This window comes from Mesoplodon bidens (assembly GCF_964165515.1).
Source record: "Mesoplodon bidens genome assembly, chromosome: 7".
Taxonomy (NCBI): Eukaryota; Metazoa; Chordata; class Mammalia; order Artiodactyla; family Ziphiidae; genus Mesoplodon; species Mesoplodon bidens.
In genome coordinates this window covers 106,415,087-106,427,192 of record NC_138164.1, presented here as the reverse complement: position 1 = coordinate 106,427,192, position 12,106 = coordinate 106,415,087, and the positions used below count along the sequence as shown (strand labels likewise).

The window sequence follows — 12,106 nt, the reverse complement described above, 5'->3', positions numbered from 1 at the left end:
ACGTCCTTTCAGAGATCTTGTTGGAGGCAGTAGTGTCTGAGGACCCTCACTAGAGAGGCTAACGGAAGAAGAGGGGAAAAGCAAAGAATGTGCAAACTCCAGAAGCCCAAGGATCAGCCCCCGTGGGACACTTAGGATCCAAGTACTGCTGGAAGTTTGTTTATTATGGGAGAGAGACAAGGAGCCCGAGGGAGGCGGGAGGCGGGAGGGGCGAGGGGCTCCCGCTATGAGTCTGTGAGGGAGGAGGGAGGCTGAAGGGTTGGTTTTTGCCACAACCCGCAGGACTTTCGGCGCATCTCTTGTCTTTCTGAGCCTCAGTTTGTTTCTTTGTTTATTTTTGGCTGCATTGGGTCTTCGTTGCTGTGCACGGGCTTTCTCTAGTTGTGGCGAGCAGGGGCTACTCTTTGTTGTGGTGTGTGGGCTTCTCATTGCGGTGGCTTCTCGTTGCAGAGCATGGGCTCTAGGCACGTGGGCTTCAGTAGTTGTGGCTCGTGGGCTCTAGAGCACAGGCTCAGTAGTTGTGGCGCACGGGCTTAGTTGCTCCGCGGCATGTGGGATCTTCCCGGACCCGGGCTTGAACCCTTGTCCCCTGCGTTGGCAGGAGGATTCTGAACCACTGTGCCACCAGGGAAGTCCCGAGCCTCAGTTTATTAATCTGTGAAGGTCAAGGCTAGACTTAGAGTGGTTCTTTCTTCCCAGGGAAGCATCCAGTTCACATGGAGCACTTGTAAAAAAAAAAAACAACAAAAAAAAACCCATCCATACATGTCCAGGCTCTGAACTAAGAGTCTTATCTGTATTTTGTTTTAATCTGTATTTTTTTATTTTTAAACTGGTTTTGGCCTTGCTGCACGGCTTGTGGGATCTTAGTTCCCCAACCAGGGATCGAACACATGCCCATGGCATTGAAAGCGTAGAGTCCTAACCACTGGACCACCAGGGAATTCCTTGTATTTTTTTAATGTTATTTTGACAGTTACTCCAGTTAAGAACCATTGGATGAGGTAATAGCTTATAGGTCTTTGAAATTCTAAAACTGTCCCAAAAGCCATGTGATTTTTAGTTGAAAATGTTGTTTCCTGTTTATCCTGATGATAGTTTTATTTTATTTTATTTATTTTTTTTTTCTTTTTGCGGTATGCGGGCCTCTCACTGTTGTGGCCTCTCCCGTTGCGCAGCCTAGGCTCCGGACGCGCAGGCGCAGAGGCCATGGCTCACGGGCCCAGCCGCTCCGCGGCATATGGGATCCTCCCAGACCGGGGCACGAACCCGTATCCCCTGCATCGGCAGGCGGACTCTCAACCACTGCGCCACCAGGGAGGCCCTGATGATAGTTTTAGATTGTGGTCTTGTGCAGAGGTGGGGGTGACTTATAGCAAGGGTACTTATTTCCAGATAATTGGCACTTTCCTTAACTCACCCGTCCACCTGGAGATCCTTTCATACTGAACGGAAGACAGAACCAGCCACAGGCTTCATCGATGGGGACTTGATTGAGAGTTTCCTGGACATCAGCCGGCCCAAGATGCAGGAGGTTGTGGCAAACCTGCAGGTGAGCTGCTCAGGATTTAGCCCTGGGCCAGTTTCTCAAGTCCCTTGCAGGGCCGGGCATACCAGGAGGCCGGCAGAACTCCGGGGCCTTCCCTCCCTCGGTCCCCACGTTCTAACGGCCCTTTTCAAGTTTTCTTCTACCCACGCGGGAAGGTGGGGTCCAAGGGCAAGGAGATAAAGCTGAGGCTCGTGGGTTCCCCCGTCAGGCACCAAACACTGTAACTTTAGCAACGAGGGCACATTTGGGCATGTCTGGGATCTCTGGCAGACCTGTAGGAAGGGGGCAGGGTCAGGATCCTGTAGGGAAGAGAAGTCTCCATGGTGCTGGGGTTTGGGGCATTGCCCACTGGACATGATGCCTCTGGGGAAGTATATACTGGGTGGCAGGCTCCGGGCAGCTTTGCTGTCAGCAGACCTTGCTGACCTGAACCCCCAAGGAGAGGTGTGGGCTTCTGACTGTGAGTCCTTCCTCCCTGCATGGCAGTGGTAGAATGGGGTGCCTCCCTTGTGGTGGGCATCCCCTTCCCCAGGGGAGCGAGAGCACCCTCACAGCCTCTCCTCCTGCCCCTTCCTCGTTGCAGTATGACGATGGCAGTGGAATGAAGCGAGAAGCCACTGCGGATGACCTGATCAAGGTTGTGGAGGAGTTAACGCGGATCCATTAGCCGAGGGCAGGAATCCCCTTTCCCAGGCCCTCTCTGAAGCCTTTGCCCTCCTGCTCTCCTCCTCCTCCCCTGCCGTTGTCTCTTGGCCATGGGAAATCTTTCCCTAGGCCAGCTGCCCTAGAACCCACGGCCTACCTGTGTGGAAACAGGGATTTTGTAGAACTAAAACCAGTTCGCTGGAGACCTGGGAAAGGGCTGAAGGTGAAATATTTTCTCCCTGGATTTTTACCGGTCTCATATGATTCCAGCCATCACCTTGGGCCACCAAGCCTTGATTGGTGTCGCCAGTTGTCCTCCTTCCAGGGAGCAATTTTGCAGCTCTTTGGCTGAAAGGAAGCTGTGTGTGTGTGTGTGTGTGTGTGTGTGTGTGTCTGTCTGTCTGTCTGTCTGTCTGTCTGTCTGTCTCCCACACTCATGCATTGTCCTCACTATCTTTTTATTTAGGTTGGGGGTGTGGGGAGGTTGTGGGTAGCAGGGAGGAGGGGCGGGAGGGGTTCGTCGTCTTTGAAATGAGAGCTTCCTTTGCTTTCTTCTGTTGCCTCTGAGAGCTTTGGTCTGGAGGGCTGAGCACCAGACAGTGGGCTGCTTGAGTAGAAAACCTGCAGATGGTGGATGATCTCTAAGCCACAGCCTTTTTGTCTCTGGGGAACTGCCTTCTTCAGAGGGAAGGAGGTGGGGGGACATGAATTGGTGGTTAGTTTCTGAGTTTTACCTAATAAAGTAGAGTCTAAGAAGAAGGATCCATTTGTTTCTGCTTTTCTTCCCCTGCTCGGCTCTCCAGCATCTCAGTCACTCTGTGCCCAGTTTACTGCAAGATCCATTCCCTCCTTCACAGCCACTGCAGCAGTCGCTTGTCCTTGCTGCTGGAACATTCCTTTCAAGTAGCAAAATGTCATCTGTACATCTCCTTTGTCAGGTGATCGCTCTTGGTGGGATCCCAAGGATGATGGATGTCAGGGTTTTGAAATTCAGTGGTCTTTGGTTGCCCTTGACTCTGTAGTCATCGTTTGATTCCCAGGTGCCTGTGTTAGTAATGTCCAGGGCCTGGGGGTTGCTTGGCCTGCCTTTCCTTATGTCATTTTACAGCCAGTTGCATATGGAACATTCAGCCAACTAGCCCCCCAGGCACTGCTCCTCGTGCACTGCCCAGCTTCCTGTTGCCACATGGGCTTTGGATTCTGATTTTATTTCTTCTGGTTTAATTGAGTAAACCTCTGGTGCCTTAGGTTTGAAAATACAGGAGTAGGGCACATTTTGGGGTTCACCCTTCTATCCAGCACACAGAGCCTGTCTTCTTTCAGCTCAGTGGGTCAGAGTGTCTGGGCCCATATTTCCACCAGTGATCCAGTGGGAATAAAGGCTGCTCTGTCCCAACAGTGGAGCAGGGTTGATCCCAGGCATATTGGCTGGCTCCTTTAAGACCAGCCTTTGATACAGTGTCAGGAAAATTGTGGTTTCAAGTTCAAACTGTGGTTTTGAGAGATTCTAGCTTAAAAGGAAAAGAGCAAGGAAGCATCTCTGCTTTGGGGGTCTTCCGGAGTAAGTTTCCTTCCCTGGAGGCATTCCTTGTGTTTCTTTACCGTTCTTTTCCCCTCACTCTCCTGGGGTTTCTGAGGGTGGAGGATAAGGGTCTTAGGGGAAAAAATAATCATCTCTCAAAAACCACAGTTTGAACTTGAAACTCAACACTGTGATTTGAATTCTTCAAGTCATGGTTTGAATTGAAAAGGCCTGCCCCCATGCCAGAGACCAGCTTTAATGAGGCAGGCAAGCAACGGTCTCCAGATTGTGATTATTTAGAAAATTTAATCCTAGATGGGAGGATTGACTATAAGGTGCCAAGGTCAGAAAAACAGAACGTGGTGGGATTATTATTCTGATGCTTTTCAGTGGTCTGACCTCAGCCACGGAGACCTGCTACGTTCAGTAGAAGGTTATTACTTAACCAGTGGCTTCAGTCTTGACTTTGGAAACTGGAGTCCTTGCAGTTTTTTGTTTCCTACAATCTTGGGTATGTCCACTCCGGATTGAATTCCGGCAATCCTTTGGAAACTGATGTTCTACTGCCACTCTCCCACATCCCCTCTTAAAACCATTAATCACCTCTCCCAGGGTGAAAGGTTGCCTTTGGAGCTTTGCTACAGCCAGCTGGAATGGCTCCTTTCCATGTAGGCACTGATGAGCTCGCCTCACTCCAGGCCTCTGCACGAATGGACCTTTGGGAGAATAATAGAAACACTGACTCATCACATGACCATTTGGAAGGGTCACAAGCCAGAGGCCTTCTTTCTACAGCCAACAACAACTTGAATCCTCCGCCCTCGGTGGAGGGTCCCTTTTGTAACTGAGAAGCCACAAGCCACAGAACTGGGGAGGAAACACTGAGGAACTAATAAGTGCCCAAACTAGTCCTTGAGGATGAATGATATTAAGTGAGCGACTCTCAGGGTCCAAACTTTGAGAAGCCTCAAGGGCAAGCAAACCAAAAGACAAGAAAAACAGAAAATGGTGAAAACCAAACTAAAGACGCAAACTTGATGTGAGGAGCAAGGTGAATGCCATAAGGTCAAAGAAACGGGAAATGAAAGAAATGTCAGGGGCTGTTTAGAAAGTGTCTTTCAAAATTCACTGGTAGGAATTTAGTCTTAAATGTCCTGAGCTCCTCCTCCTGAGGGTAGATGAGGATTTTCTTTAAGCACAAACTTGCATCTCAGTCATTGCAGCTGCCCACTGACCAATATGGAGCAAAGCCTGCCAGAGTTACAGGGGTGAGATATGGAGGGCTTGGGGCACCATAAAGTAGTCGAGTTCAGAATGGAGAAAGCCGAGGTGTGCAGAAGTGTGAGAGGAGATGGCACAAGGAGTGACAGGTGTGTAAAAGGAACCTTGTCCTGTGTAAAAGTGTTAAGAACTTGTGGGTAGCTTCTAGGGCCAGGAAGAACGAGCACCTATTTGACACTGAGTGGTAGTCTAGGTAGGAAGGATAAGGGCAGTGGTGCGATAGATTTTGCGGGCTCAAGTGAAGGAAGGGCTTTGTTTATCCCTACTGAATTAGTTCAGGGCTAGATTTCTGACTCTGGACCTTGAAGGTGGGCATTGAAGTACTTTGTAAGTGACAGTGAGGAATGCAGTCTGAGCGGCAGAGGGGGAAAGTGCACCTTTGGATGTTTGAGACAAAAAGGAAAGATGGCCTGAGGGTCATTAGGACTCAGAATGGACATAAATATGGAAGTAGCATTCATCTCACGATACAGAGTATTTTGGCAACCTACTTTTTGAAAATGTGTTACTTAGATGGGTCAAAACTAACAAGGTGAGATAACAGCCCTAAAGCGAACATCCGCAAAAACTCAACCACACAGGTTCAGGTCAGGAGATCGGCTTAGTAGCTTGTGTTTAATAACAAAAAGACAGGACAACAAAAAGCATCTGAGGCTTCCCTTTACTGTAAACTTCGTTATGAACTAACAGCATCATGGGGTTGCCAGAAAAGCCGGTAATATTAGACTGTGTTGGTAGAAGTATGGCATCTGGAAGGAGGGAGGCAAGAGTCCAGACCACTGTTGGTGCACCATGTTCATTTGTGGCCACCGGTGTTAAGGACCTCAGTGACAGGCTGGGGTACCCAGTGGGAACTGCAGAGGTAGAACCAAAGGAACTGGGAAGAAAAGACACTTCCTAACAAACGGAGTTATTCAAAATTGGATTGGGCTGCCTTTTGATAGGTCTTCATCCCTGTAAGTGTTTAAGCAAAAGCTGGACTGATGGGGTCTGGGCGGCTAGGGAAGTCTGCACAGAGCTTGAAGGTAGAATTTAGTCAACCTTTCAGCTTTCTCCCAGCTGGATGATCCTGGTTTTCATCTGCCACCTGCTCACCACTTCCCTGCCTACCATTTCTGACTGTGGCCTGAGGCAGCTGCAGAAGGGGACAAAGAGGAATCTGTGCGTTCAAGACTGTCTAGTGCCCCCTGACCAGGGAGCAGGTGGACCCACTGACCGGCGCACCCAGGGTTAGGGTGCAGACCTGTTGGCAGGCTGGGGGCCGGCCTAGAAGTGCTCAGCAGCGAAACGATCCAGCGTCCCACCTTGTACAACACAGTCATCTTGGGATCCACCTAGACCAGCAATGCCCGGGGCGCGCAGCCTCCTGCTCCAGCCTTGTTCTCGGAGTCTCTTTCCTCCCCGGGCCTCAGTCTGACGCCCATAGCCCTTCGCAGGAAGCCGACTCCCAAACCCGGGCCGGGGGTGTGGGCCGAGGACGAAACCCCGCCCCCAGGGGTCCCTGATCTTTGCCCCCGCCCCGGGCTCCGCGCCTCCCCTGATGGCCACCGGCGAGCGGGCGGGCAGGCGCCTTTCCCTTTTGTGTGTTTCGTTCCGAGGTGCCAGAGACCCCCCGCCCAGCCGTCCGCCGAGTCTCCTCGCGGCCCCGTGCCCCTCCTCTCGGCGTCCCCAGCCCCCCTGCTCGGCTCCGCGTGCCAGCTAGGGGCTCGCTGGTTCGCTCCCCGCGGCGCCAGGAGGAGGGGCGAGGGCCGGCAGCCCCCTCCCCCGCGCTCGGCGCCGGAGCCTAGCCGAGCCGGGGGGACCCGCCGCCGCCGGTCATGTGGGCCGGACTGCTCCTCCGGGCCGCCTGCGTCGCGATCCTGCTGCCGGGGACCCCGGCCCGCGGCTACACCGGGAGGAAGACGCCCGGGCACTTTGGGGCCGAGAGGTAAGAGCCCCGCGCCCCTCCCCTGCCCCTCCGTGGGAGCGCTACCGGCGCGGTGCGGGGAGGTGCGGAGGGGCGTCCCGGAGCTGCGGGTCGGGGCGCCCCCCTGGGCCACTGTCCGCGCGCGGGCGCAGCCCAGGAGGTCCGGACAAAGGGACAGCAGCTTGTGCTCTGGGCGGGTGCCCGTTCTGCGCCCCTGGCCGGGGCTGTCCTAATTGGGATCTGGCGGGGGGAACGGAGATCCAGGCGCTAGGTGAGCCGCTCTGAGTCCCGTGGAGCCCTGACCCCTGGCGAAGGGGCCCCGGGACGTGCCACCTGGTCTCCGGACTGGCTGGCTTTCGCTCCCGAACGTGCCCGTGGCTCTGCCTAGGCAGTGCCAGGCCTGCCCCGCTGCTCTGGCCGCTCTGAGGCTGGGGGCTTTCCCTGTGTCCAGGCTCTGCGCACGCCGTGGACCTTGTAGCCGCCGGGGTCTCTTTGGGTTATGTTTCGGTTTCCGCCTGTGTGTGCGCGCGGGCGGGGGTTGGGTGTTTTGCCCCTTTGCTTTCCCGATTGATGTCGCCCTCCCCTAGCGTCTCCTCCCGGCGGAGGCCGGGCCGCCGCGGGCCGAGCGCGTGTGTGCGTGATGCTCCGAGCGAGGGAACACGGTGTCAGCGGGCGGCCTGGCCCGCGGCCACGGCCTCGGGGGCGCGCGGGGGGGGGGGCGGCCCCGCCAGGCTCGCAACTCGCACGTGTGTTCCGCAGCCACCGCCAGTTCCTGCTCAGATCGGCCCGGCTCCGCGGCGTGTCAGAGCCTTCCTGCCTGCCACCTGTCTCCCCGTCACCGCCAGCCCTAGGCTCCTTGGGGCGCTCTGGAGGGCGCTCGGCCCCTGCCCACCTGAGGGTGAGGCTCCACCAGCCTCCCGGGAATCCTTCCATCTGCCGCTTTGGTGGCACCCCTGTCTCCCTTTGAGAGCCCCATCTGAGGAACAGGAGCTGCCGGCTTCTCCTTCCCAGGCTGCTGCCCTAATCGCTCCAGCGAGGGCAGCAGGTGAGACATCCCTGCTGCATCCCCCACCCGCTTCCAGGGCCCCTTCTTCTGTGATGACCTCAGAGCGCGAAAAGGCTCTTGGAGGCTCCAGGGACAGTTTTCTGCAGACGTTTCTGTTTTGCCATGTGCCCTGAGTTTCCCTTTCTAGAATATTTGTCACTTTTGACACAGATTGTTCTCCCGCAGAGCAGACTGGGTCTTTCCATTCATGTCCCCAGTGCCTGCTGCCGTGCCTGGCACATCATGGGTGGGTGCTCTATAAAACACAGTTGGGAAGGATTTTCTTTTTCTTTTTTTTTTTTAAATTAATTTATTTATTTTTGGCTGCGTTGGGTTTTTGTTTCTGCGCACGGGCTTTCTCTAGTTGTGAGCGGGGGCTACTCTTCGTTGCGGTGCGCGGGCTTCTCATTGCGGTGGCTTCTCTTGTTGCGGAGCACGGGCTCAAGGCGCTCAGGCTTCAGTAGTTGTGGCACGTGGGCTTAGTAGTTGTGGCACGTGGGCTCTAGAGCGCAGGCTCAGTAGTTGTGGCCCACAGGCTTGGTTGCTCCGTGGCATGAGGGATCTTCCTGGACCAGGGCTCGAACCCGTGTCCCCTGCATGGGCAGGTGGATTCTTAACCACTGTGCCACCACGGAAGTCCCTGGGAAGGGTTTTCTTGTCCCTATTCTTTTGCAGCAGGATTCCCAGTTCAAACCAGGCTGGACTTCATCATCCTCTGCCCAGCCCATCCCAGAACCAGTTCTAGTCATCATCTCTGTCCCCCTCCAGGCCCGTGCACATGCAAGTCCTGTGTACAACATTCCTCCATTCTCACCGGCTGCTCCTATTCTCTCTCCAGCCTCAGCCTAGGAAACCTCCCCTGAGCTCCTTGGGCCTCCATAGCCTGTAATGTTCTGGCACTTGTCCCGCTATGTTGTTATACCTGGTTCCTTGTCCGCCCCTTGAAGGTGGGTGGGGAAAGTGGCTTGTTCGTGGCTGGACTGCCTCACCCAGCCTCGAGCACACTGGATTCCCCTTCACTCCTTTGGGCAGCTCACCGATGCCCCCTCCCCCATCCCAGAGATGTCACCTGGGGAATGACTTCTCTCCAGCTCCCCCCTTTCTCTTTACTGTTGGCTTTCCTTCTCAACCTTTCCCTCAACAGCCATTTATTAAGCACCTATGATGTGCCAGGCACTGCCCTTGCTGCGGAGTTGAAGAAAAAAGATGAAGCCCCTGTCCTCAGGGAGTGGTAGGGGAGCCAGGCAATGAACAAATCAACAAACTAATAAGTAATTTAATGTCCCAGGAAGTAAGTGTTATGAAGCAGAATAAAGCAAGGTAAGGGTGGACAAGTAGGCATCTCTGAGAAGGTGACATAAGCAGAGAGACCTTTTACAGGAGTGGGGGAGCTGTGTGTTTCTGGGGAAGAACGTTCCTGACAGAGGGGACTGCAAGTGCAAAGGCCCTGAGGTAGCCATCCCTGCGGCTCTTCATCCATTGCGGTCTTCTATCCTCAGCTCTTAGACCCTCTTTGCTCTGTGTCCACGTGGCAGGCATCTGTAGGAAACTAGTATCTGTTCCCTTATACCTTTGTCTTTGTCCTGCCTCCAGAAGGGACTGACTGTCTGAGGCATTTTTCTATGGAAACTTCCCATTGTCCTCCCGGGGAGTGGGGGTGGAGGAGGTCTCCAGAACTGTTGGTTGACTGACGTACTGACTGGCTGGGAGGCTTTCACTGCCCAGTAGATGAATCCTCCCCTTGGTACAGAATGTGGAAGGTGCTCTCTCCTCTCTTGCAGACGCCGGCTGGGCCCCCACGTCTGCCTCTCGGGGTTCGGGAGTGGCTGCTGCCCTGGCTGGGCGCCCTCCATGGGCAGTGGACACTGCACCCTTCGTAAGTGCCTGTCACCGTGTCCCAAACATCCTCCACGGCAGGGCGCTCATTCCGTGGGCTTGCCTGAGGGACAGAGTGGGGGCCCCAGTCCCCAATCCCTCACCTGTCTTTATCCTCTCAGCCCTCTGTTCCTTTGGCTGCGGGAGTGGCATCTGCATCGCTCCCAATGTCTGCTCCTGCCAGGATGGAGAGCAAGGGCCCACCTGCCCAGGTAACTGGGGGCGGGCAATGGCTGATGGGAAGAACTCTATTTACACTGAGAATATGCCAGGCACTGGGCAATTGTGCCCTAGCATATCATTTTCAAACAACCCTATTAGGTAGGCATTCTCATTCCCATGTTGTAGATGATGAAACCGAGGCACAGAAGCTAGTGTCTCGCCCAGGGTTACATGGCCAGTAAGTGGCAGAGCTGAATTTAAACTCATGCCTGTTTGCCTCCAGAGCCCCCTTCCCAGCAGAATTTAGGAGGAGCCGGGGAAGGCGGGGGCGGCTGGGACTGTGGAGTGGCGCATGCTCACAAGTGCGGTGCCTGTTTCAGACGCCCACGGACCCTGTGGGGAGTACGGCTGTGACCTCACCTGTAACCATGGTGGCTGTCAGGAGGTGGCCCGAGTGTGCCCCGTGGGCTTCTCGATGACAGAGACAGCTATCGGCATCAGGTGTACCGGTGAGAGGCGTGGGAGCAGCGGGGAGGGGGTGGGCGGGAATGAGGTCCCTTCCCTGTCCTCCCAGGACGGTCTCCGGAGAGATGCCAGAGCAAAGCTGAGACACGAGCAGCTCTGAAGTTTAAGAGTGGGCAGGCAGGCAGGCAAACACAAGAAATATGCCCCTTCTGCTATCTCACAAATACTTAATTGAGCACACCTCATGGACCGGGGACTGAGCTGGGGCTGGGGTTACGAGGGCAGTCCCTGCTCTTATGTTGCTTCAGAATGTGAGGCAGGGAGACAAGTAAGGACAATGACAGTCCCCCCCATAATGGGGCCATCACCTGTGGAGTGCCCAGTACCAGGGCCCACAGAGGCACAGGGAACCGGACTGGAGGTGGGCATGATCGCAAAAAGCCTCCCTCAGGAAAGTGACATTTGAAAGATGAGCCAAGAGAAACTCAATAGTTATTTTGTAAAAGTATTATTGGTTCACCATTTTAAAAATTTCCTATGCACAGTCTGTTACTGTCCCCAGAGGCAGCCACCGTGACCATTTTCTTACCTATCTTTCCAGAGAGCTTGAAAGCCTTTTTTTAATTTGGATTTCGTAAAAATAACCTTTCTTCCCCTGAATATAAAAGTAAAAAATAACTTCTTTGGAACATCTGGAAAGTAAAAGAAGGGTAGAAAGGTGAAAATAAACCTGTCCCAGAAGTCCCTACCCAAAGATATTTGTTAGTAAAATGAAGTTATTTTTTTCCCTGCCCTGTCCCCTGGGTGTGTAGGTGTTTGTGAGTGTGTATGACTGTGGGTATATGTGTGTCAGGCATGCCTATCTGTCTGTTTTATAAAATTGGGATCATACCTTATCTATAGTTTTCGTTCATTATTTTTCTCACTTAACTTTGTCTTGCGAGTAGGAAATAGTCCTATTTTTTCAGATAAAATATTATAGGTTTATTTAAAACTTAATTCTCACCTTGAGTATGCAAAATACAAACTCCACAAAATGTTCATTTTTTTACTTTGTAGTTTACAAATATACAAAATAGATGTTTGCTTAAATTTATATTACGTATTTATTAAGGCAAGGAACTATATAGAAAAAAACATTTGTTCTGCTTAAGGCATACTTGGGAATAAGCCAGTGTACAAATTATTGCACATCTGAAACCACAGTGCATAACAGACTGCATAAAAAGGTTAAAGTAAACCATGTGTATTTACCTGACTTAGGTCATAAATGTAGATCGGAAGACAAAAATAGATTTTCCCTGTCAAAGTATGCAGCAGTTTGAGAACTTTGGCCTCATTTGGTACCTTTAGGACCACGACTCACCAAGCACCATCGTTTAAGCTATTAAAACACATTTTCTGTACCTGAATTTCTTCCTCTTCTAAGATCGTAATAATGGCTTTTAGAAGGCAAAGAGAGTACAAGGTGATCTTTACGCTTATATTGCATCGAAACAGTTCAAGGGATTCTGGTCTTCCCTCCCCCCAACTCACGGATCTAATTTATACCCTGATATCCACAACTTCCAGTCACCCCCTTGGTGTTTTGTAAGTCCAGGAATATATATTCAAGTTGGATTTAGAATTGGAATGATAGAAGATCCAGTCACAGAC

General features: G+C 52.8%; 2 protein-coding genes across 3 annotated transcripts in view; both read left to right on the top strand.

Annotated features, from left to right (window-relative positions):
• DDB1 (damage specific DNA binding protein 1) overlaps positions 1 to 2,956 on the top strand; it is a 32,177-nt gene extending 29,221 nt beyond the window's left edge. The window contains exons 26-27 of one of the 2 annotated variants that reach the window (XM_081240361.1): positions 1,429 to 1,552; positions 2,133 to 2,956. In XM_081240361.1, the coding sequence (XP_081096487.1) occupies positions 1,429 to 1,552; positions 2,133 to 2,216 (208 nt within the window). In that variant the 3' untranslated portion in view covers positions 2,217 to 2,956. Of the gene's footprint in view, positions 1 to 12; positions 56 to 1,428; positions 1,553 to 2,132 lie in introns of those variants that run through there. The other variant, XM_081240362.1, reaches the window with a different exon arrangement.
• A 3,858-nt stretch (positions 2,957 to 6,814) lies between these two features.
• The window catches only part of VWCE (von Willebrand factor C and EGF domains), a gene marked incomplete at both ends in the record, with an annotated part of 29,570 nt that continues 24,278 nt past the window's right edge, over positions 6,815 to 12,106 (top strand). The window contains 4 exons of the mRNA XM_081239310.1: positions 6,815 to 6,924; positions 9,730 to 9,824; positions 9,946 to 10,035; positions 10,366 to 10,494. Of these exons, the coding sequence (XP_081095436.1) occupies positions 6,815 to 6,924; positions 9,730 to 9,824; positions 9,946 to 10,035; positions 10,366 to 10,494 (424 nt within the window). The remainder of the gene's footprint in view (positions 6,925 to 9,729; positions 9,825 to 9,945; positions 10,036 to 10,365; positions 10,495 to 12,106) is intronic.